The sequence below is a fragment of the Papio anubis genome, chromosome 1, assembly GCF_008728515.1.
Source record: "Papio anubis isolate 15944 chromosome 1, Panubis1.0, whole genome shotgun sequence".
Lineage (NCBI taxonomy): Eukaryota > Metazoa > Chordata > Mammalia > Primates > Cercopithecidae > Papio > Papio anubis.
In genome coordinates this window covers 124,208,356-124,233,712 of record NC_044976.1, presented here as the reverse complement: position 1 = coordinate 124,233,712, position 25,357 = coordinate 124,208,356, and the positions used below count along the sequence as shown (strand labels likewise).

Here is a 25,357-nt window from a genome sequence, read left to right as displayed (position 1 = left end):
CCCTGGTGCAGACTGCTGTGGAATCAGTGTGCCCTCTAATGGTTATCAGGGGTCATTGACGGCATTGCAGCGCCGACCTCTCCAACGCTGCGCCTAAGCAGGACATGTAAGATCACCAAACTTCAGGTCAGCAAATATTTCCAGAGAACCTTTGGTGCGTCAAGCACGCACTAGGTGCTGAGGGCTTAAAGATGAATATATATAGTCCGTGCCTTTGAGGAGCTCTATTTGGGACGAATAACCGTAATGCAACATGCATTAAGCACTACACGGGAGACATGGATAAACTGCTAAAGGACTCAGTGAGGGCTATTCATTCTGCTTGGATTGGGGCCAGAAAATCTCCAAAGAGAAATAATTCAAGAGGACAGAAGGATGAGAAAGGTATTCTGTGTAGACAGAGCAGAATTTTGAAGTATATTTCCTATATATGGAATTTTAGGAGACTTGAATATTCTTATTATCTGGAGCAAATTGTGGTCGATAGGCCAACTTGAGATGGTAGGCATGCTTTGGTTTGCATTCTCTCTGTGTATATTGTTTTTAATTCCCCACACTTAAAAATAATAAGATGGGGCCGGGCAAGGTGGTTCAAGCCTTTAATCCCAGCACTTTGGGAGCCAGGGTGGGTGGATCACGAGGTCAGGAGTTCAAGACCAGCCTGGCCAAGATGGTGAAACCCCGTCTCTACTAAAAATACAAAAATTAGCTGGACATGGTGGTGGTCACCTGTAATCCCAGCTACTTGGGAGGCTGAGGTAGAGAATTGCTTGAACCCGGGAGACAGAGGTTGCAGTGAGCCAAAATTGTGCCACTGCACTCCAGCCTAGGCAACAGAACAAGACTCCGTCTCCAAAAAAAAAAAAAAAAAAGTCATAAGATGGCACATGAATATTTGGATTTCTGACTTTTTTTTTTTTATTCCAAATATGGAGGTCTCTCTATGTTGCCCAGGCTGGTCTTGAACTCCTAGGCTCAAGTGATCCTCTTGCATTGGCCTCCTAATATTCCTGGATAACATGTGTGAGCCACCAGGCCCAACCTGGATTTCTGACTTTTCCTAAAATATTGGAAGAGCTGGCAATATATTGTCCTGCATCCCTCCATGAGCAACCAACCAGAACAAGTATCCATTATCTCCTTGAAATGAGTCTAGTTCATCATGGTTCCTAGGCACCCTGCTTCATTCAGGTGCATTACCTGCCTGGCTGTAGTAGGAGTCTGTGTTTTCAGCCCTGATCTTGGATGTAAGGTGTCTGCATGTAGGATGACTGAGGAAAAGAGGCAGGGAAAAGGGCAATGGAGGGAAGATTATGAAAGCTTTTGTGTGACAGGCATAATGTTCTTGTCCTGTGATGGAGATGGCGGGTTCCAGAGATTGTAGAGGTAGACAGCAGTTGGAGATGGGGAGATGTTTTGTAAGTAGAATCAGTTGAACTTTGGGAAATGAGGACATTATACAAATAACAGGTCTAGGTGACGTTGACCCCATTAGTTGAGAAGCTGAAGAAGGAGGTTTTGGAAGGATGATACTTTTAGTTTATTGGATGTGAGGTGCCTACAGATACTCAAGTGGAAGTGTCTGATAGGCCTTGGACTAGTGGAGCTGGAGCTCAGAAGAAATGACTGGACTAGAAATATAGTTTAGTAATTGAGCTCCTTTCAATAACGGTGAACTAGCCCTAAAGCTATAGACAACTAAAAGTGTTGGATGAAATACTTTTTTTTTTTTTTTTTTTTTTGAGACGGAGTCTCGCTTTGTCGCCCAGGCTGGAGTGCAGTGGCGCGATCTCGGCTCACTGCAAGCTCCGCGGATGAAATACTTTTTTAAAAATCAAAGAACTGGCTGGGCATGGTGGTATATCCCTGTAGTCCCAGCACTTTGGGAGGCGGAGGTGGGCGGATCACTTGAGGCCAGGAGTTCAAGACCTGTCTGGCCTTCATGATGAAACCCTGTCTCTACTAAAAATACAAAAATTAGCCAGGCAGAGGCCATGTGCGGTGGCTCACGCTTGTAATCCCAGCACTTTGGGAGGCTGAGGCGGGCGGATCACCTGAGGTTGGGGGGGGAGTTCGAGACCAGCCTGACCAACACGGAGAAGCCCTGTCTCTAGTAAAAATACAAAAATTAGCCAGGTGTGGTGGTGCGTGCCTGTAATCCCAGCTACTTGGGAGGCTGAAGCAGGAGAATCGCTTGAACCTGGGAGGCAGAGGTTGCGGTGAGCCGAGATCGTGCCATTGCACTCCAGCCTGGGCAACAAGAGAGAAACACAATATAAAAAAATTAATCGGGCTTGGTGGTGCATGCCTGTAATCCCAGCTACTCGGGAGGCTGAGGCATAAGAATCAGTTGAACCTGGGAGGCAGAGGTTGCAGTGAGCCGAGATCGTGCCACTGCACTCCAGCCTGGGCAACAGAGCAAGACCCTATCTCAAAAAACAATAAATAAATAAAAATAAAAATAAAAGAACTAATAAGATAGTGAGGTGAGGCACAGTGGCTCACGCCTGTAATCCTGGCACATTGGGAGGCTGAGGCAGGTGGATCACCTAAAATCAGAAGTTCAAGATCAGCCTGGCCAACATGGTGATACTCCATCTCTACTAAAAATACAAAAATTAGCTGGCGTGGTGACAGATGCCTGTAATCCCAGCTACTCGGGAGGCTGAGGCAGAATTGCTTGAACCCAGGGGTGGAGGTTGCAGTTAGCCGAGATCGTGCCATTGCACTCCAGCCTGGGCAACAAGAGTGAAACTCTGTCTCAAAAAATTAGCCGGGCTTGGTGGTGCACACCTGTAATCCCAACTACTCGAGAGGCTGAGGCACAAGAATCATTTGAACCTGGGAGGCAGAGGTTGCAGTGAGCCGAGATTGCACCACTGCACTCCAGCCTGGGCAACAGAGCAAGACCCTGTCTCAAAAAACAATAAATAAATAATAAATACATAAATAATTAATAATTAATAAAAGAACTAATAAGATAGTGAGGCCAGGCGCAGTGGCTCACGCCTGTAATCCTAGCACGTTGGGAGGCCGAAGCAGGTAGATCATCTGAGGTCAGGAGTTCAAAACCAGCCTGGCCAACGTGGCAAAACCCCGTCTCTACTAAAAATACAAAAATTAGTCAGGCGTAGTGGCGGATGTCTGTAATCCCAGCTACTTGGGAGACTGAGGCAGAATTGCTTGAACCCAGGGGGTGGAGGTTGCAGTGAGCTGAGATCGTACCATTTCACTCTATTTCGAGCAAAACTTCATCTCAAAAAATAATAATAATTAAAAAAATAAGATAGTGAGAAATTATTGGTGTGAGAGCACAAAAGTACAGGAAAGTAGAGAAGTAAGCCCAGTAGTAGGGCTGATTTTACCTTGGGGTCATTTGCTAATTTGGAATTAGTGGCAGAAAATACGCTGTGTGGGGCTGGTGAAGTCCAGGCCAGGTGTGGTGGCTCACACCTGTAATCCTAGCACTTTAGGAGGCCAAAGTAGGAGGATGGCTTGAGCTTAGGAGTTTCAGACCAGCCTGGGCAACAGGGCAAGACCCCATCTCAATTTTTTAAAATTAAAAAAAAAAAGGGCCAGGCACGGTGGCTCATGCCTGTAACCCCGGCACTTTGGGAGGCCGAGGTGTATGGATCATGAGGTCAGGAGTTCAAGTCCAGCCTGTACAAGATGGTGAGACCCCATCTCTACTAAAAATACAAACATTAGCCAGGAGTGGTGGCACGCGCCTGTAAGCCCAGCTACTTGGGAAGCTGAAGCAGGAGAATCACTTGAACCCAGGAGGCAGAGGTTACAGTGAGCCAAGATTACACCACTGCACTCCAGCCTGGGCAATAGAGGGAAACACACTCTCAAAAAAAAAAAAAAAAAAAAAAAAAAGGAATCCAAATGTCCCCAAAGGTGATAATCTTGGTAAACCACCTTCATGTTTTGGGCTAGGATCTCAAAAGGCTGCACTCCTAGGGGCAACCTGGGAGTAGAATAAATAGAAAATTTAAGGTCCTGCTTGGTGGCTCACATCTGTAATCCCAGCACTTTGGGAGGCTGAGGTGAGGATCACTTGAGCCCAGGAGTTGGAGACCAGCTTACGCAACATAGTGAGACCTTATCTCTACCAAAAATTAAAAAAATTAGTTGGGTGTGGAGACATATGCCTGTAGTCCAAGCTACTCTGGAGGTTGACACAGGAGGATCACTTGAGCCCAAGAGGTTGAGGCTTCAGTGAGCCGTGTTTATGCCACTGAACTCCAGCCTGGGCAACAGGAGTGAGACCCTGTCTCAAAAATAATAATAATCCAGACCCAAAACATTAAAAGACCAAAATTAAGAACCAATTGATAGATTTAATACTATGTTAGACTTAACTGAGGAGCAAGTAATGAATTGGAAGAAAGGACAGCAGAAACTACCTAAAATGAAGAATGGGTAAAAAGGAATGAAAAACATAAAAAGAGAGGGTAAAAGCCCTTTGCAGTGGCTCATGCCTGTAATCCCAGCACTTTGGGAATCTGAGGCGGGCGGATCACCTGAGGTTGGGAGTTCGAAATCAGCCTGACCAACATGGAGAAACCCTGTCTCTACTAAAAATACAAAATTATCCAGGTGTGGTGGTGCATGCCTGTAATCCCAGCTACTCGGGAGGCTGAGGCAGGAGAATCACTTGAACCCAGGAGGCAGAGGTTGTGAGCTGAGATCACACATTGCACTCGAGCCTGGGCAACAAGAGCGAAACTCCGTCTCAACAAACAAACAAAAACGAACAAAAAAGACTAGCTTTGACAGCATATAAAGTACCCCATCTCTAAATAAATAAATACATACATACATAAATAAATAAGCCCGGGGGCAAGGGAGGTGGCTTATGCCTGTAATCCCAGCACTTTGGAAGACAGAGGCAGGAGGATCACCTGAGGTCAGGAGTTCGAGACCAGTCTGGCCAGCATGGTGAAACCCCATGTCTACTAAAACTATAAAAATTAGCCGGGCATGGTGGCATGTACCTATAGTCCCACCTACTCAGGAGGTTGAGGCAGGAGAATTGCTTGAACCGGGGAGGCAGAGGTTGCAGTGAGCTGAGATGGCGCCACTGCACTCCAGCCTGGGAGACAGAGGGAGACTCCATCTCCAAAAAAAAAAAAAAAAAAATTAGCTCAGAGTGTTGTGGCCTGTGCCTCTGAGTAGTCCCAACTACTGGGGAGGCCGAAATGGGAGAGTCTGTTGAGCCCAGGAGGTCGAGGCTGCAGTGAGCTATGATGGTGTACCACTGCTCTCCAGCCTGGGCAACAGAGTGAGACCCTGTGTACAAATAAAATAATAGAAGAGAGGGTAAGAGACAAAGAGATTACTGGGGGAAAAGTCTAATACGTCTTTGGAGTTCAGGAAGGAGGGAAATAATAGGTAAAACTAATACTGGAAGATATAATAGCTAATAAATTATATAAATGGACGACAAACCTCAAGCCATTGATTCAAGAAGCTCAACAAACCTCAAGCAAGATTTTTTTTTTTTTTTTTTTTTTTTTTTTTTTTTTTAAGACGGAGTCTCCCTCTATCGCCCAGGCTGGAGTGCAGTGGCACCATCTCAACTCACTGCAACCTCCGCCTCCTGGATTCAAGATTCTCCTGCCTCAGCCTCCCGAGTAACTGGAATTACAAGTGCCCGCCAGCACAAGCCACCGCACCCGGCCCTTTTTTTTTTTTTTTTTTTTTTAATTAATAACATTTATTTTAATCTGGTTGGTGGTTATGTGGACAGAATAAGTTTAGACTTAAGATGTTTACGTTCTGCTGTAGTAAATTAAATATCAAAAAAGTACGTATGGAAGGGAGGTAGATGAGGGATAAAAGTCTACAAGTTGGATTCAGTGTATACTGCTCGGGTGATGAGTGCACCAAAATCTCACAAATCACCACTAAAGAATTTATGTAACCAAGCCGGGCGCGATGGCTCAGGCCGGTAATCCCAGCACTTTGGGAGGCTGAGGCGGGTGGAACACCTGTTTTCTACATTAATTCAATCAATATACTCCTCCTATCTGAAACCTGTTTCTCCTGCTTCGAGTTTGTAGACGTGTAGTGTTCATAGTTGCCTAAACTCCCTTTTCCGCATCAACTTCAACTGCTGGTGGCAAAAATGGCTGATACCGCTTGCATTTTTGAGGTAGGAAAATCGGCAAGGTATTTTCATTCACTGAATGAAATGTAAATTACGTGTGCCGTACAGGGCAATGAAAAAATTCCGATAGCAGAGGATGGTTTCGATCCATCGACCTCTGGGTTATGGGCCCAGCACGCTTCCGCTGCGCCACTCTGCTATCTGAAGTCAAATGTTCTCATAACTCTTATAGAAGACCACGTAGTCGTTGTCCTGACTTCTTCAGTGCCACCTAATGTCTGATCAAAAATTCGTCATTACTATAGAACCAGTTCTTATTGGCTAGTTCCTGACACAGTAGGCGTTTTTTATTGGTTCATAAGCCCGGTTTGACAAAGTAAGCCAATAGGCATAAGCGATGGGGTAAGGCGGGAGCCAATCACGCCGGGTTTTATTGGGACACGCCGGCAAGACGCCTCTTCAGTTGTCTGCTCCTCAGAGGAAAGGGGCGGTTGGTGCGGCCTCCATTGTTCGTGTTTTAAGGCGCCATGAGGTAAGGGGGTCGAAGTGGTCGAAGGTTTCAGGTATTCGACGGAAAACTTTGGGAACGTGGGTCGAAAGAAGTCGGAGTACCTAAAAGGACCATGTATCCGGGAGCTGGCCAAAAACCTGAGAACTCCTGGTCTAGGAGAGTGGGAGAGAGTGAGGCCGGTAGAGGCGGGGAAACTTGGGCCCGGGATGGGGTTGGGGCCCAGGAGTGGGGAGGCGGGTTCGACACCTCTCTCTGAAGGGTTGCGATGAGGAGGTGTCCTCAAGTCCCCGGAGGAGCTCCCCACCTTCTCTCCGCCCCCGTCATCCGGGCTGAGAATGCTGGAGCGAGCCGCATTCATCCTCAGTGCGAAGGGCTTGACATACAGGACATGCCCGATAAATGTGTACGTTAATGAAGAAATGAGCAATCTTTAGCTTCCGAAGTATTAGGATTCGTGTGGCCCAGGATTATGGGTTATTTCGTGTAGGGCTCACTGTCTGAGCCCCATCATTACTTGATGGGGGGTTGTGATTAACTTATCCAGAATGAGGAGGTTATGGGGGTGTAACTGGGCACCATTTGGAATGGGGAGAAGTGTAAGTGTGAGTGGGGTCTCTTGCCTACCGTTGGGAGGTTCCGAGGGATGAAAGTAGCCAACTTGAAATGATATGGCCGGTGGGTATTCCTTCAATGAGATCAAAATAAAATCTGCATTTCTAGGGGTGACAGAGGCCGTGGTCGTGGTGGGCGCTTTGGTTCCAGAGGAGGCCCAGGAGGAGGGTGAGTGCCAGCTTTTAGCATCTCTGCACTTAGTTGTTAGTTTCTGCTTGTCATCTAAATAGGAGTTTTGGAATAGACTAATGTCACTTGGTTTTGTGAGAGCCAACTGTGGTCTTTTCCGCACTCCTGCTAAATGAATTTGGCCCCACTATGCTAAGAATGATTCTCTCCCTCCCCAGAGACTTTGTCACTCATTCTGAGGTCTGACATGTTTTCAAAATTGTTGGTGTGTTATTTAAATCTCACTTGATTCCTACATAGGGAATAATTTGGCTGTTTTTTGTGTTTTAGGTTCAGGCCCTTTGTACCACATATCCCATTTGACTTCTATTTGGTGAGTACCTTGGGTTAATAATACACAATTTCTGGCCATTCTTGAAATGGAGCCTAGTATCTCCCAGTTAATGAAGTTAGATAGTGGTTGAAGAGGGCAGGCACAGTGCCTCACACCTGTAATCTCAGCACTTTGGGAGGCCGAGGCGGATGGATCACCTGATGTCAGGAGTTTGAGACCATCCTGGCCAATATGGTGAAACCCCATCTCTAGTAAAAAATAAAAAAGTTGGTTGAGTGTGTGCCTGTAATCCCAGCTACTTGGGAGGCTGAAGCAGGAGAATCGCTTGAAAACCCGGGAGGCGGAGGTTGCGTGAACTGAGATGGCACCACTACCAAAACAAAACAAAAAAAAAGTGGTGATTGAAATGGGGGGGAAAGTGATTTTTAAAAAGACTTGGGGTTTTGAGTCAACTGTGTGTTGCTTTACCTACAGAAACAGTGTAAGCATGGTGGGGAGAATAATTCCTTGACTACTGTTGGCATTAAACATGATTATAATCTTTGTTCTGAACAAGTAATCGTATCTACGGCTAATTTGTTACTATAAAGATAGTGATAGCTTAAATTATGGCTATTCCAGCTTGTATCCTTGTTTGAACATTTTTTCTTTTTTTTTTTGAGACAGAGTCTCACTCCGTCACCCAGGCTGGAGTGCAGTGGTGCAATCTTGGCTCACTGCACTGAACCCGGGAGGCAGAGGAATCAGGACCTCTGCCTCCCAGGTTCAAACAGTTCTCCTGCCTCAGCCTCCCAAGTAGTTGGTATTATAGGCGCCATGCCCAGCTATTTTTTGGGTATCTAGTAGAGACGGGGTTTCACCATGTTGCCCAGGCTGATCTTGAACTCCTGACCTCAAGTGATCTGCCCAACTTGGCCTCCCAAGGTGCAGGGATTACAGGCGTGACCCACCATGCCTGGCCTTTGAAGAATTTTTTTTTTTTTTTTTTTTGAGGCAGGGTCTTACTGTGTTGCCCAGGCTGGAGTGCAGTGGCACGATCTTGGCTCACTGCAGCCTCGCTTCCTGTGTTCAAGGGATTCTCCCACCTCAGCTGGGATTACAGGCGTGAGCCACCATGCCCAGCTAATTGAACAAATTAAGGAGTAAAAACAAGTGTAGAATTTTCTATTTTTAACCTTTTTCTGTCGTAGTAATAGAAAAAACAATCTCTCCTGTATATTATTTTCGGCAAATAGAATGTAGTTGTTTACTTCTGGTTTAGTGTGAAATGGCCTTCCCCCGGGTCAAGCCAGCACCTGATGAAACTTCCTTCAGTGAGGCCTTGCTGAAGAGGAATCAGGACCTGGCTCCTAATTCTGCTGAACAGGTATGTTCTTTTGGCTGTCTTCCAGAAATGTCTCTAAAGCAGGTAAAAGTATTGGTAAAGAGTAACTGTTGGTAAGGTTAAGAATGGTGTTAACAGAGCCTGAAATCCACAGAGGGTTTAATTGTTCTCCTTATTTCTCATTGTGGGTGGAGATAGCCAGGTGGATATATAAACAAATTACATATGCATTCTTATTTTTATTGGGGACAAAGAGTTGTTCTCTTTCCATATATTCAAGGCCAGAATGAAGTGTTTTTAAAGTCCTAGGTCAGTATTGAGTCAGCTTGTATGGAAGGGATTAGGAGAAAATACTCAAACTCTGAGAAGTTGCTTCTAATTTTTCATCTTCGAGTATTGTTTCATGCTGTTTTTCAGGCATCTATCCTTTCTCTGGTGACAAAAATAAACAATGTGATTGATAATCTGATTGTGGCTCCAGGGACATTTGAAGTGGTGAGTTTTTGATGATTTAGTTTTAGGAAAGGGCACCTTTGGTAGTGTGGAAATTTCCTTGGCTCCTGACTTTTAATTTTCAGTTGTCTATTATCCAAAGCCAAGCTTAAAATGAGAACGTACAGTGGGATTTCTTTGTAGTACTGATCTTGGGGACAAGACTTGTATCACTGTTATGCTATCTGTGATGTATCAGGCTTTCATGTGGTGGTTCTGGGGGTGATTTCACCTCTGCTACTTCCTAATTTGGGTAACAGGTGGCTATGTTGTAACAGTTCTGGGAGGACTTAGGCACCTTTTTTTCTTCTAAATTGTTTTTCCCCCGAAATCCTTTTTCCAATAGCAAATTGAAGAAGTTCGACAGGTGGGATCCTATAAAAAGGGGACAATGACTACAGGACACAATGTGGCTGACCTGGTGGTGATACTTAAGATCCTGCCAACATGTGAGTGTGCCTGTTTCTGGTCATGGGAACAGAACATAGCACTTGGATTAGGGACTTAGGGATCTTTTTTTGTTTTGAGACAGATTCTCACTCTGTTGGCCAGGCTGGAGTGCAGTCAGTGGTGCCATTGTGGCTCACTGCAGCCTTGACCTCCACTACAGCAAGTGATCTTTCTGCCTTAGCCTCCCGAGTAGCTGGGACTACAGATGTGTGCCACCACACCCAGCTAATTTTTTAATTTTTTGTAGGTACAGGGTTTCACCATGTTGCCCGGACTGGTCTCAAACTCCTGAGCTCAAGCAATCTGCCCACCTCAGCCTCCCAAAGTGCTGGGATTGCAGGCGTGAGCCACTGTGCCCAGCCCTTAGGGATCTTGAAAGCTCAAATTTCTTGTGCGAAATGATGTTTATTTATTTATTTATTTTTTGAGACGGAGTCTCGCTCTGTCGCCCAGGCTGGAGTGCAGTGGCCGGATCTCAGCTCACTGCAAGCTCCGCCTCCCGGGTTCACGCCATTCTCCTGCCTCAGCCTCCTGAGTAGCTGGGACTACAGGCATCCGCCACCTCGCCCGGCTAGTTTTCGTATTTTTTTAGTAGAGATGGGGTTTCACCGTGTTAGCCAGGATGGTCTCGATCTCCTGACCTCATGATCCGCCCGTCTCGGCCTCCCAAAGTGCTGGGATTACAGGCTTGAGCCACCGCGCCTGGCCTCACGAAAGGATGTTTATAAGACAAATGTTTTTAGTTTTTGTTTTTGAGACGGATCTCGCTCTGTTGCCCTGGCTGGAGTGCAATGGCGTGATCTTGGTTCACTGCAACCTCCCCTCCTGGGTTCTAGCTGTTCTGTCTTGGCCTTCCGAGTAGCTGGGATTACAAGCATGTGCCACCACTCCCGGCTAATTTTTCTATTTGTAGTAGGGACGGGGTTTCACCATGTTGGCCAGTCTGGTCTCAAACTTCTGACCTCAGGTAATCCGCCTGCCTTGGCCTCCCAAAGTGCTGGGATTACAGGCGTGAGCTACTGCACCCTGCCTGACAAATGTTTTTTAATGGGTGATAAGGGACAAACGCTGAAGTGTGTCTGAAAGAATGTATAGCAGGTTACTGTAGAACCATGTTTCTCAACTGGAGGTAATTTTGCCACCCAGGGGATATCTGGCAGTATCTGGAGGTACTATTGATTGTTAAAACAAGGGGGTGCTACTGGCATCAAAAAACGGTGGAAGCCAGGTGTGGTGGCTGTATTCCCAGCACTTTGGGAGGCTGAGGCAAGAGGATCACTTGACCCCAGGAGTTTGACCAGCCTATGTAACATAGAGAGACCCTGTAGCTGCAAAAAGAAAAAAATTAGCTGGGCATGGCCGTGCATGCTTTGGTCCCAGCTACTCAGAAGCCTGAGGTGGGGCCGGGTGCAGTGGCTCATGCCTGTAATCCCAACACTTTGGGAGGCCGAGGCCTGGAGTTCAAGACCAGCCTGGCCAACATGGCAAAACCCCGTCTCTACTAAAAATATAAAAATTAGCCAGGCGTGATGGTGGGCGTCTGTAATCCCTGCTACTTGGGAGGCTGAGACAGGAGAGTTGCTTGAACCTGGGAGGCAGAGGTTGGAGTTAGCAGAGATAGTGCCAGTGCACTTCAGCTCGGGTGACAAGAGTGAGGCCCTGTCTCAATAAAAACAAAGAAAAAAAAGCGGCATCCTGAGGTGAGAGGATTGCTTGAGCCCGGGAGACTGAGGCTGCAGTGAGCTGTGATTGTGCCACTGCACTGCAGCCTGGGTGACAGAGTGACACCCTTTCTCAAAAAAAGAAAAAGGATAGAGGTCATGGATGCTGTTAAAACATCCTACATCCCCATCACCCCAAAGATTTATCTAGCCCAAAATGTTTTTAGTGCCACTGACCTAAAAAACCTTGCTGTAGAAAGAGGATATGAGTACAGGAGGGGTCCTGTTGCGTGAGTCTTGCAATTTTTCTGTCCAGGCCTTGGCTTCCTCTTATAAAAGTATTTATTCTATTATTTACCCTTGCTTCAGCCTTGGATATGGGACAAAAATGAGAGTGCAAAGTAGCTTAGAGATATAAAGTCTAGATAAATAAATTATTACAACATTATGTCCTTTTCTGTCAATTAGTGGAAGCTGTTGCTGCCCTGGGGAACAAAGTTGTGGAAAGCCTAAGAGCACAGGATCCTTCTGAAGGTTTGCATTTGTTGCTGATTATGTATTTAGTAGCCACAGGAACCAGGTCTTGTAATTGTAAGTACACTTTCAACAAAATCAGGTCAGACTAGATGGAAGAGTAAATGCAGAGTTTTATGTTGTGGGAGTTTTTGGCAGGGGCTTCAGGTGTTCAAGGTGTTCAAGGGAGATCTGTTTGATCTCCCTTCTAAAGCTCTGTATTCTAAATTCTCATTCTGGACTCTGTGCTGTTTTTAAAATCCACCTGTTCCCCCGCACCCTGGATTTAACTTTGGTCATCTAATGGAAATGTGAGTTATAGTTTTTGTTTATTCTGTTTTTTCAGTTTTAACCATGCTGACCAACGAAACTGGCTTTGAAATCAGTTCTTCTGATGCTACAGTGAAGATTCTCATTACAACAGTGCCACCCAATCTTCGAAAACTGGACCCAGAACTCCATTGTTAGTTCTTTTTTTTCCACTGCTGGAAAATTTAGGGGATATTCAAAACATGGTATTGTTGCTGTTTAGTTTACTTAGCTTGTTGCTATTCCACATGCAGCTTTCTGGGAATTGAAGAACTTAGGTTTATTCTGAGCTTTGCTCTCTCCCTCTGTAATTTGGAAATAGTTTTTTTATCAGCTTGCCAGTGGAATTTTCAGATGGGGTGACCAAGAAAGCATTTGGAGGACTTAAAAAGGACCGAAAAAATATTTATGGAGGAGGATAGGCTTTTGGAGAAAATCATCGCTCTTGCCTGCTTCTAGTGATTTTTAGACAAGTGATTTGCTGATATGAGAAACACGGGGTGGCTTAAAGAATTGCAAAGTTGGTTAGGCGCAGTGGCTCACGCCTGTAATCCCAGCACTTTGGGAGGCCGAGGCAGGCAGATCACCTGAGGTCAGGAGTTGGAGACCATCCTGGCCAACATGGTGAAACCCCGTCTCTACTAAAATACAAAAATTAGTGGGGCATGAGTAGCTGTAATCCCAGCTACTCAGGAGGCTGAGGCAGGAGAATCACTTGAACCCCGGAGGCGGAGGTTGCAGTGAGCTGAGATCGCGCCACTGCACTCCAGCCTAGACTGTAGCAGTGGTAACGAGTAGCTTGTTTAATGAAAATGTTTCATCCTGGCCTATCATGCTTGTCTTTTTAGTGGATATCAAGGTATTGCAGAGTGCCTTAGCAGCCATCCGACATGCCCGCTGGTTCGAGGAAAATGCTTCTCAGTCCACGTGAGTCCCACCCTGACCATTTGGATTAAGATAAACTTTTTAATTGCAGTGAATAGCAGGATACCCCCATACTTCCTCTGACACAACTATTTTGCCTGTGACTTTTTTTCTGGATTTTTATTTTTACCTTAAGCAAGTTAAGATTTAGAGAAAGCAGAGAACGTATAGTTCTGTAAACAGCATAGTCAGCTTCAATTCTACCTTAGGCGTGGAAATACATGATGATATTGATTTTAATGTTTGGGTCACTATTACTTTCAGAGTTAAAGTTCTCATCAGACTACTGAAGGACTTGAGGATTCGTTTTCCTGGCTTTGAGCCCCTCACACCCTGGATCCTTGACCTACTAGTAAGTAAAGATGGACAATTGGAGTTCCTCATCATCCTTATTTACTAGTAGTAGTAGTAGTAGTAGTAGTAGTAACTCTGAAATTCACCAGAGTCTGAAATTTGGTGAAGCTTAAAAGAAATTTTATTGGTAGACAAGTAATCCAATAAAAATTCAACATTTACATGACTCAGAGACATTTGTTTAAAAAAAAAGAAAAAATTCAAAGTTTTTTTTTTTTTTTGGTATATTCAATTAAATGAGTAGTTACTGAGTTATAGTGTCCTGTTTTCTTCTCATGACTGCTACCATTTCATCATGGCAGTAGAGAGAAATGAGTGAGCAGCCATTTCAGAATTGCTTCTGAACAACATGAAAATTTTGGCTAGGCTTAGACCTTAATAACCAGTTTTCCTCGTGATGATTTAAGGTTTTAGTTTGATGCCTGTAATCCCAGCACTTTGGGAGGCTGAGGCCAGAGGATCACTTGAGGCCAGGAGTTTGAGACCAGCCTGGGCAAAATAGTGAGACTGTCTCTACCAGGAAAAAAAAAAAAATATATATATATATCCAGTTGTAGTGGCTTGTACTTACAGTCCTAGCTTCTCAGGAGGCTGAGGCAGGAGGGTTGCTTGAGCCCAGGAGTTTGAGGTTACAGTGAACTATGATTGTGCCACTGCACTCCAGCCTGGGTGACAAAGTGAGGCTACAGTTCTGGTTATCAGAATTGCCATTTTGATGGCACACCTACTGGATTTATTATTTTCCAGGGCCATTATGCTGTGATGAACAACCCCACCAGACAGCCTTTGGCCCTAAACGTTGCATACAGGTACAGCATGCTTCTTTGGGTTTAGGGTTGGTTTTAAGCTATTTTGTGCATTCTTTTAATACCTGATACTTCCCTGTGTTTTAGACGCTGCTTGCAGATTCTGGCTGCAGGACTGTTCCTGCCAGGTTCAGTGGGTATCACTGACCCCTGTGAGAGTGGCAACTTCAGAGTACACACAGTCATGACCCTAGAACAGCAGGTATTGGGACAGATACGAACTGAGTTGTTTTGCCCCATTCTTGAATACTCCTAGTCAGCTGGCGAAGTGGAATATGGTCTTTAGGGGTCAGGAATTGGGGGATTCTGAAATACTTTGTTCCTGAGATTTAAAAAATTGTCTTAATCTCTGTTTTCACAAGGGTATTACTCAAAGTCTTTTGATTTTCCTTGCTAACTTACTCTCACTTTGCTCTCCTTCAGGACATGGTCTGTTACACAGCTCAGACTCTCGTCCGAATCCTCTCACATGGTGGCTTTAGGAAGATCCTTGGCCAGGAGGGTGATGCCAGCTGTGAGTGACTACTGTGGGTCGGGGTTTTGTATTGTAATCTGGTCTACAAAGAAGCTGTACACTATTTAAATGTCTTTAATATTTCCACAGTGTAAATAATGTCTTTTATGCTGGGCTGCTTGTCTAAATCACCTTTTTCTCTTTCCTAGATCTTGCTTCTGAAATATCTACCTGGGATGGAGTGATAGTAACACCTTCAGAAAAGGCTTATGAGAAGCCACCAGAGAAGAAGGAAGGAGAGGAAGAAGAGGAGAATACAGAAGAACCACCTCAAGGAGAGGAAGAAGAAAGCATGGAAACTCAGGAGTGATGTTCCCTTCACTCCTTTTCCTACCCAAGGGGGAAGACTGGAGCCTAAACTCCCTGCTACTGGGCTTTACATGGTGACAGACATTTCCGTGGGATAGGGAAGATAGCAGGAAGAAAAGTAAACTCCACAGAAGTGTCATTCCACTGGGTTTTGATATTGGCTTTGCTGCCAGTCTCCCATTTGTGACCTATGCCATCCATCTATAATGAAGGAGGATACCAACATTTCTTCCTAATATTCTAGAATCCCCAACTCCTGAAAACTCCTCTCTCAATTAGTACTTTGCTGTTGAAATGTTGTGAAATGTTAAGTGTCTGGAATTTTTTTTTTCTAAGAAAAACTATTAAAGTACTTCCTAGTAGGGCTCTTGGCCTTTTGGTTGGTTTTTTGGGTCTGTTTTTTTGCATGTGGCAACCTTTTTTGCTTCTTTTTGCTTTGTATACTCTTGCGTTGAAAATAGTATTTGAGTCTTTTAATTATAAATACTCAGATCACAATTTGAAGCTGTCTTTGAATTAAAGTACAAACTCCTAGAACCTTTCCATATACCAGAGTAAACTAGAATACCGTTTTAAGTATTTATTGAATAAAATGATTCTATCAATACTGCTACTGTATTGAAGCCAGTGCAATAAAAAACTGGGTGGACAGAGGTCATTCACTTTGACTTTGCCTGCCCTCTCCAAATCCCCAGTGTAAACAGGAAAATGAGAAGTCACAGGTAGAGGACATGCTGCCCAGGCCCATGTAACTAGGCATGTAACAAAGGAAGCCCCTCTGGTTAACTAGGCCTGAAGAAGGTAAGCCTCAAGTATGCAGGTTAAAAAAAAGTAGAGGCCTCTGCTCATTTGTGAAAGGAAGCAAGAGCCATAATTAACGTAAGTCCTTTGGGAACCTCATTCTGGCTGTGTGTAGCTTTCCTGGGGCCCCTACATAAATGAGTAAGACAAAGTGCTTCAAACAACCCATACAGCTGCCTTTTTAAATGTCTGAAGGTCTAAGGGGACTGTCTCCTAGGATCTTTGCATGTCTGTCGAAACAAGGCAGCTGGGAACAGTACTTGCGCTACTGAGTCCATAGGCTCATCTGTTATTTGCTTGGGGAGCCAGGGGGGTAAATTCCCGAATCCAGCATTGCTCTCCTGCGGGCTGTTTCCTTGGCAACACTGTGGTTTAGCCGCCTCAGTCGTTCCTGCAAGACAAGGGAGGTTTGGAATCTTAACCACTGTGAAAGGCTTTAGAGTATAAGTGAACTAGGTGCTGAAAAATATCGGGCTTGGTCTACCTCAAAGTCAGTCTTCTAAAGCATATATAAGAATGTAGGTGGGGCATGGTGGCTCACCTGTAATCCCAACACTTTGGGAGGCTGAGGCGGGTGGATTACCTTGAGGTCAGGAGTTCAAGACCAGCCTGACCAATATGGTAAAACCTGTCTCTACTAAAAATACAAAAAAATTAGCTGGCCATGGTGGCGGGTGCTTGTAATCTAAGGCAGGAGAATCGCATGAAACTGGGAGGTGGAGGTTGCAGTGAGTTGAGATCGCGCCACTGGCCACTGCACTCCAGTCTGGGTGACAGGGAGAACTCCGTCTCAAAAAAAAAAATAGTCCAGGCATGGTGCTCATGTCTATCCCAGCACTTTAGGAGGAAGTGGCAGGAAGATCACTTGAGCCCAGGAGTTCGAAACCAGCCTGGGCACCATAGTAAGATCCTTTTTTTTTGATACGGAGTTTTGCTCTTGTTGCCCAGGTTGAAGTACAATGGTGCGATCTCAGCTCACCACAACCTCCGTCCCCCATGTTCAAGTGATTCTCCTGCCTCAGCCTCCCTGGTAGCTGGGATTACAGGCATGTGCTACCACACCCAGCTAATTTTGTATTTTCAGTAGAGACGGGGTTTCTCCATGTTGGTCAGGCTGGTCTCAAACTCCCGACCTCAGGTGATCTGCCCGCCTCGGCCTCCCAAAGTGCTGGGATTACAGGCATGAGCCACCTCACCTGGCCAATCCTGTCTTTTTATTAAAAAAAAAAGAAAAAAGGCCAGGCAGGCCGGGTTCAGTGGCTCGCACCTGTAATCCCAGAGTTTTGGGAGGCCCAGGCAGGTGGACCACTTGTGTGCAGGAGTTTCAGACCGGCCTGGGTAACATGGTGAAACCCTGTTTCTAGAAAAAAATACAAAAATTAGCTGGACATGGGGGTGCATGCCTGTAGTCCCAACTACTCAGGAGGCTGAGGTGGGTGGATGGCTTGAACCTGGGAGGTAGAGGCTGCAGTGAGCCGTGATCATATCACTGCACTCCATCCTGGGTGACAGACCTTGTCTCATAAAAATAAATAGCCAGGTGTGGCGGCTCACTCCTGTAGTCCCAGCACTTCGGGTGGCCGAGGTGGAAAGCTCACTTGAGCCCAGGAGTTCCAGACCAGCCTGGGCAACATGGCAAAACCCTACCTACTAGAAAAAAATACAAAAATTAGCTGGGCGTTGTGGTGCACGCTTGTAGTCCTAGCTACTTAGGAGGCTGAGGCAGAATTGCTTGAGCCCAGGAGGCAGAGGTTGCAGTGAGCTGAGATTGAGCCACTGCACTCCAGCCTGGGTGACAGAGGGAGATCATCACATACACACACAAAAGAATGTAAATGGCAGCAACTGAATACTGAGAATAAGACGAATTCTCCTAGGTATTTTCCAAGTACTGAGAGAAGTGAATTTCCTTTTCGCTGTTTTAAAATTACAGCGGCTTTCACTGTGTTGAGGACTTACAAAAAAGGGCAAAGAATCACAGGTATGATATTCTTTTACCTGAGCATTCTGTAGAATGTTGTTGACCAAGACAACGCGTCGCCGGGCATTAAGTAGCTTCTTAACATACGGGTCAAGATCCAGGGCCACCTTCTGATCCTCATTGATGCGGCACAGTTCTGGGGATGCAAGGTGCAGCTAAGATCTAATGGCTCATCTCTTGTTCTGAGGGAAAGCAGGCTGGTAACGGGAGGGAAAACACTTGCACCCAAACGGGCCACAGCCATTAGAGATTTAAGACATCCCTGAAAGGAGGAGTCCTTTGGCAGCCCTGATGCCCTGGAAGCAAGCGATAGAAACCCAGCCCAGGAGTTGGCAAAAACCTAAGGTCCTGAAAGTGGGCTGAAGGGTTCCGGGTACACAGGGATGCTCACTCACCTGTGGCTAGGTTGTCAATTTGTTCCCGGAGCTCTACCTGGCTCTCTCTGCAAAGAGGTACAAGGCCTACACGGTCAGGCAGTTACCGGAGCTCAGGAAACGAACTCCCCCCTACGTATTTACCAAGTACTCAAAGAAGCCAGCCTCCGCTGAACCCTCCACCTGCGGCCTTCCGCCTGTCCTCCCCGCCTCGAATCAGTTTCCTAAATTTATGCCCACTCCCAGCTAGAACACTTTCTTGGCCCCGCCCCTACAAAGCCAGAGAGACAGGTCCCGCCCCCAACTTCCCTCCCGGGCACCTGACGGCGTGCACGTGAGAATCGAGCTGCTGCACAGCTGGTCGCAGGAACTCCAGCAGCCCTTCGGCGAAGAGGTCGCGGCCTGTGGGCCCCGCCACCGGTGTCCCTGCCCCCGACACAGCGGCAGAACCAGGCCCCGCCATCACGAACTGTCCTGACGCCCGGAACCTGCCGCGAGGGCCGCCGGGAACCGGAGCCGCGCCGCACTGCCCCGCGAGGGGGCGTCCGGAAAATGCTGTCTCCACCAAGGCACTGGGGTTTCTGGGAAATGGAGTCTGGAGCGAGCCGGGCGGGGAGGAGGGCCAGGCCCTAGGAGTAGAGGCCTTGTGGCTGGTCTTGAAAATCCTCGGGCCGGGCGCGGTGGCTCAAGCCTGTAATCCCAGCACTTTGGGAGGCCGAGACGGGCGGATCAAGGTCAGGAGGTGAGACCATCCCACAGCTAACAGGTGAAACCCCGTCTCTATTAAGAAATGGCCACAAAAACTAGCGGTGGTGGCGAGAGCCTGTAGTCCCAGCTACTCGGGAGGCTGAGGCTGGAGAATGGTGAACCCGGGGGCTGAACTTACCCAGTGGTGAGATCCGGCCACTGCACTCCAGCCTGGGGACAGAGAAAGCGAGACTCCGTCTCAAAAAAAAAAAAAAAAAAAAAAAGAAATCCTCAAAGGTCAGGTTGTAGAAAGGAACCAGTTTTGGAGTGGATACTTTTTGTTTTTTGAGCGAATCGCTCTGTCTGAGCTGGGCTGATGGCAGGATCTCAGCTCACTGCAACTGTCTCAGGTTTGCTGCATTCTCCTGCCTCAGCCTCCCTTCAAGCCCTCCTGTGATTTTTGTGTTATTGAAGCCGAGGGGGTTTCTGATGTTAGCAGGATATTCTCTTGTTCGTGTCACCGTCTCGGCACATAGTGCTGAGGATGAGCAACCACAGCGCCCGGCCTGAAGTCAGGCTCTTTTGTTTTCTCCAAAGGTGAAAATAAACACGAATAACTTCCAGTTGTCCATAGCCTTCCCATGTTAACTTTATGAGATAGTCGGGCGTGGTGGCGGGTGCCTGTAATCCCAGCTACTTGGGAGGCTGAGACAGGAGGAGCAGCTTGAACCCGAGGCAGGGTTGCAGTGAGCGAGGTCGGCGCCACTGCACTCCAGTCTGGGCGACAGAGAGACTCCACCTCAAAAAAAAAAAAAAAAAAAAAAAAACAAACGAAAACAAACCAAAACCAAAAAACTTTATGAGAAAACCACATTATATTCATAATAATGTTTTCTGTTTCTAAAGAGTTTTTTGTGGTTGGTTGTTTTTAAGACAGGGTCTCTCTCTGTCGCCTAGGCTGAAGTGCAGTGTCACGATCTTGGCTCACTGTGGCCTTCACCTCCAGGGGTCAAGAGGTCCTCCTACTTCAGCCTTCCAAGTAGCAGGGACCAGAAGTGTTAGCCACCATGCCTGATTAATTTTTTATTTTCTGTAGAGAAGAGATCTCACTATGTTTGGTGCCCAGACTAGTCTGGAACTCCTGGGCTCAGGTGATCCTCCCACCTCAGCCTCCAAAAGTGTTGGGATTACAGACGTAAGCCACCATGCCTGGTCTATTTCTAAAGAGTATATTTTTAATGGCATTAAATATGTACAAAACTGCATGTATCCAAATTTCATTCCTTTTTAAGGTTGAATAATATAAACATGCAGGCTGGGCATGGTGGCTCACTCCTGTAATCCCAGCACTTTGGGAGGCTGAGGCAGGAGGATCACCTGAGCCCAGGAGTTCAAGATCAGTCTGGGCAACAAACCTAGTGAGACCCTGTCTCTACAGGAAATAAAAAATTAGCCAGGCATGGTGGCTCACAGCCATGGTCCCCGCTACTTGGGAGGCTGAAGTAGGAGGACCTTGAGCCCACGAAGTTGAGGCTACAGTGAGCCAAGATCGTGGCACTGCATGCACTTCAGCCTGGGTGACAGGGTGAGACCCTGTCTCAAAAAATAAAAATAAATTTTAAAGTTTCCTTAGTTCACTTTTTTCCTTTCATTTTTAGAGACAAGTACTCACTCTGTTGCTGAAGCTGGAGTGCAGTGATGCTATCATAGCTTACTGTAACCTCAAACTTCTGGGCTCAAGCCATCCTCCTGCCTCAGCCTCCTAAGTAACTGGGACTACAGTCACCTGCCCCCACGCTTGGCTAATTTTTAAAATTTTTTGGTAGAGACAGGGTCTCCCTATGTTGCCCAGGCTGTTCTCGAACTCCTGGCCTCAAGACAACCTTCCCTGGTTTTCTTTTTCCCTGAGGCTTATGAAGACAATGATTCCTTTTGGATTCGGTGTGGTTTTTCATGGCTTTCCAGATAATTTACATCTGTCTCCTAGGCTCTAATGTGTTCCAGTGGCTCCCAATTCCCTAGGCCATGGGGAAGGATGTATGTGCAGAAATGCTTCTGAGGACAGGCAAAGGCATCCATAGTGATAAATAGGCACCAGAATGTTCAACCTCAAGCTTCATCTTCAGTAATAAAGGAAGATAAGGCATTTGAATCACTGTGAGATTTGGTGGTCAGCAGCTCTAAACCTGAGACCCCAACTATGATAACTTTTTTTTTTAATTTTCTGTAGAGACGAGGCCTCTCTTTGTTGCCCAGGCTGGTTTTGAACTCCTGGATCAAGCGGTCCTCCCACCTCGGCCTCCCAAAGTGCTGGGATTACAGGTGTGAGCCACCAAGCCCAGCCCCAACTGTGATAACTTGTAAAATCTTATACACTTACACTGGGTGGGATGGCTCACGCCTGTAATCCCAGCACTTTGGGAGGCTGAGGCGGGAGGAATGCTTGAGGCCAGGAGTTCACGACCAGCCTGTGCAACACAGGGGGACTCCCATCTCTACAAAAAACTTGATTAAAAAAATAATAACTGGGCATGGTGGCACACACCTGTAGTTCCAGCTACTCGAGAGGCTGAGGTGGGAGGATCGCTTGAGCCTGGGAGGTAGAGGTTGCAGTGAACTGTGATCATGCCACTGCACTCCAGCCTGGGTGAAAGAGCAAGATTCTGTCTAAAACACACAGACACACACACACACACCCCAAAAACAACCTTATACACTTTTTGTCGTTGATTACGCTTGTGTCCCTGTATCTTCCTCTCTGGTGATTAGAGTAACGCTCTTGTGAGAGGCTAGGAGCTTATTTTGGGAGTAAGTGGCAAGGCAACTGCAACCTGCTTCATAGTTGGGCCTTGGGAAAAGGAAGCCCAGGGGAGAGAGTGGTGACAGTGTTGAAGAGGAATGGAAAAGTGTTGAAATCTCTAAGGCTTGTACTGGAGAGAGAAAACAGGTGTTGACCTGGGCTGGGAAAGGGCCTTGGAGGTTGATGGTCCACTGTTTGCACAAGAAGCCCTTGGGTTAGGCCACTGTCCTTTCAGGTGCCTCTTCAACTCTTTAGATTAAATGCTCCCTAATACCAGATTTAGCAAACAGAATAAACAAAACATTTGGGACACCAGGTAAATTTGAATTTCAGATAAACAACCAAAAAAAAATTTTTTTTTTAAGAGTCTTGCTGGCCGGGCGCGGTGGCTCAAGCCTGTAATCCCAGCACTTTGGGAGGCCGAGACGGGCGGATCACGAGGTCAGGAGATCGAGACCATCCTGGCTAACACAGTGAAACCCCGTCTCTACTAAAAATACAAAAACTTAGCCGGGCGAGGTGGCGGGCGCCTGTAGTCCCAGCTACTCGGGAGGCTGAGGCAGGAGAATGGCGTAAACCCGGGAGGCGGAGCTTGCAGTGAGCTGAGATCCGGCCACTGCACTCCAGCCTGGGTGACAGAGCAAGACTCCGTCTCAAAAAAAAAAAAAAAAAAAAAAAAAGAGTCTTGCTTTGTTGCCTGGGCTGAAGTGCAGGGGTGTGATCTCCGCTCACCTCCCGGGTTCAAGTGATTCTCCAGCCTCAACCTCCCGAGTAGCTGGAATTACATGCGCCCACCACCATGCCTAGCTTTTTTTTTTTTTTTTTTTTCCTCCAGATGGAGTTTCACTCTTGTTGCCCAGGCTGGAGTGCTGTGGCGCAATCTCGGCTCACTGCAACCTCTGCCTCCCGAGTTCAAGCAATTCTCCTGCCTCAGCCTCCTGAGTAGCTGGGCTTACAGGCGCCTGCCACCACGCCTGGCTAATTTTTGTATTTTTAGTAGAGACGGGGTTTCACCATGTTGGCCAGGCTGGTCTCAAACTCCTGACCTTAGGTGATCCACCCGCCTCGGCCTCCCAAAGTGCTGGGATTACAGGCGTGAGCCACCGTGCCCAGCAACAACAAATAATTTTTTTAGTATGGTTATCTAGTAATCTGACTTCAAAGGCTGGTTCTCTGAGGAAAAGCATGTGTTTTGTTTTTATGCTTTCCTTTTTCTTGACCTTTATCTCTCATGGGGTCTATTGCAAAGGCCTCCTGATCTTCTTGCCTGTAGTCTGTATATTCCAGGTCAGTCTGCATTCTAAAATACCAGTCAGATTTCATAATACACCTGCTTAGAGAAAATTAGTGCTGAAAGGAATTTTAGACTCTCTCCTTTGTTCCTGGGACACTTGTGAGGAAAACTGGGCAAGGGTCTTGAAGAATCCTTGAAGTTTGATAATAGGTTGAAGGCCAGTGCTAGTGTAATTTTTCATTCTCTAAACATGTATCACACTCTAGGCCCAAGGTATTCAGCACAAAACCCCCTTCCTCCCTGCCTTCACCTGTATCATACAGCTGTGGCCCGCCCTCCTCCAGGCCTTGGCTTTTCCAGAGAGACTGAAGATATAGGTCCTAAGAACGCCCCTTCCCAACCAACTACTGCACATACAACCACTATGCTGTTTGTATGTCAGGGTCCAATCAAGAGAGACAAATGACACAGTATCAACAGGGAGAGTTTACTGTAAAGAATTATCAACTCTAGTTGATAACGGGGGATTGGAGTAATGAGGAATTGGCTAATAAGCAGAGAGAACTCTAAAGCACATAGGAAGAGCAGATGTTAGGAGCAGCTGTTACTCCTAGAGTTAGAGTACATAGGGAAGAGCCCTAGCCACCAGGTCTGAGATCCAGACATTGTTGAATATATATATATATATAAAATCAAGATTTTTAAAATATATATATATATATAAAATCAAGATTTTATATATATATATATAAAATCAAGATTTTATATATATATATAAAATCAAGATTATATATATATATAAAATCTTGGGGTGATGAGTTGGGTGCTTTTGGGATTTCAGTGACTACAAGCCTTTCTGTTCTAGACTTTAGGTCTCTTCTCATCTCCTGGAAGCGCTGGCTCTTCCCTACCTCTCAGACCCTCTCTTCTGACTCTGTTCTGCCCATGCTTAGGTTGAACTGCCTTCTTGCTGGCTACCTCAAGGTGGGTTCTGGGGTAGGCCCATGTGGAAGCTCTGCGGGAACATGCTATACTCTCAGGCAGTACACATAGTGCCCTCTGCCTGGAGGCCACCCGCAACCTGCACCCTCTGTAGAGCCTGGGTGGGACTTAGAAGGAGGCCTTTCTTGTGGGAGAGAGGGTTCACAGAATGGTGTCTGGTAATACCTTTAACTGGGGAGGAAGACCTGAGAGTCAGACTTCTTTGGGCCTCTGTGAGCTCCAAAGGATAGGGATGAGGATATTCCTGGTTCATCCTGCTTTCTGGGAGGCCAAACCTCTGTTTGGGGAGCCTTACCATGCTTCACTGGAAGAACCGGAGGGGCAGCAGTAGCGGCGGGAGCTGGGAGGGGTTAGGGCAGGCAGTCAGGTCTGTGGTTCTAGCTATCTTAACTGGTGCTCCTGGAGAGCTGCCATCCCCCCACATCCCCCATGGGTGAATATCTGGCCAGACCCTAGGACTCCTGCTTATCACAAAAGGGTCAGAGGCTGAAGGCGAGGTCCTGCCTTGGAAGTGCTGAGGAAAACATTAGGGGCCTTTCTTCTTTTATCTTTCCCGTCTACCTTTCCCCCATCTCCTTTCTCTTCTCTGTTGTCTGAACTGGCTTTCCTCTTGAAATTAAACTTGAGAGTATATGCTTTGAATTAAAATCCAAAGGGGAGGCTGGGTGCGGTGGCTCACGCCTGTAATCCCAGCACTTTGGGAGGCTGAGGTGGGCAGATCACCTAAGGTCAGGAGTTCCTGTCCAAAAAAAAAAAATTCCAGAGGAAAGTTTTAGGACTTTCTGAGGGAACCCCTTCTCCCATCTCCTCATGGATATGTTTAAATCTTGAGCTGATAATCACTTACACTAAAGGGTAAGAAACTAAATCGCCCGGCATGGTGGCTCATGCCTGTAATCCTCACAAGGTCAGGAGATCGAGACCATCCTGGCCAACATGGTGAAACCTCGTCTCTGCTAAAAATACAAAAATTAGCTGGGCGTGGTGGTGCATGCCTGTAATCCCAGCTACTCGGGAGGCTGAGGCCGAATTGCTTGAACCAGGGAGTGCGAGTTTACAGTGAGCAGAGATTGCACCACTGCATTCCAGCCCGGCGACAGAGCGAGACTCCAAAAAAAACC

General features: G+C 46.5%; 2 protein-coding genes and 1 non-coding gene across 4 annotated transcripts; 1 reads left to right on the top strand and 2 right to left on the bottom strand.

Moving 5' to 3' along the window:
• Window positions 1-6,242: 6,242 nt before the first annotated feature.
• Window positions 6,243-6,314, bottom strand: TRNAM-CAU. The gene has a single exon. It is a non-coding gene; the product is annotated as a tRNA-Met (tRNA).
• Window positions 6,315-6,525: 211 nt separating this feature from the next.
• ILF2 (interleukin enhancer binding factor 2) lies at window positions 6,526-15,729 on the top strand. 2 transcript variants are annotated; one of them, XM_003892687.3, is made up of 14 exons: window positions 6,526-6,647; window positions 7,347-7,406; window positions 7,698-7,740; window positions 8,963-9,067; window positions 9,443-9,520; window positions 9,864-9,966; window positions 12,097-12,162; window positions 12,488-12,604; window positions 13,299-13,377; window positions 13,639-13,726; window positions 14,476-14,537; window positions 14,622-14,736; window positions 14,958-15,048; window positions 15,198-15,729. In XM_003892687.3, exons 1-14 carry the CDS (start codon window positions 6,643-6,645, stop codon window positions 15,356-15,358), a joined length of 1,173 nt encoding a protein of 390 aa, XP_003892736.1. In that variant the 5' UTR covers window positions 6,526-6,642; the 3' UTR covers window positions 15,359-15,729. The 2 variants fall into 2 exon arrangements, with proteins under 2 accessions (XP_003892736.1, XP_021779659.1); XM_021923967.2 differs by lacking the exon at window positions 9,443-9,520 and having other exon boundaries at window positions 15,198-15,721.
• Window positions 15,730-15,922: 193 nt separating this feature from the next.
• On the bottom strand, window positions 15,923-19,199 carry SNAPIN (SNAP associated protein). The gene is made up of 4 exons (XM_031653017.1): window positions 18,834-19,199; window positions 18,535-18,581; window positions 18,157-18,275; window positions 15,923-16,549 (listed from the first exon to the last, which is right to left on the bottom strand). The coding sequence occupies exons 1-4, from the start codon at window positions 18,974-18,976 to the stop codon at window positions 16,448-16,450; spliced, it is 411 nt and encodes a 136-aa protein (XP_031508877.1). The 5' UTR covers window positions 18,977-19,199; the 3' UTR covers window positions 15,923-16,447.
• Window positions 19,200-25,357: the final 6,158 nt, after the last annotated feature.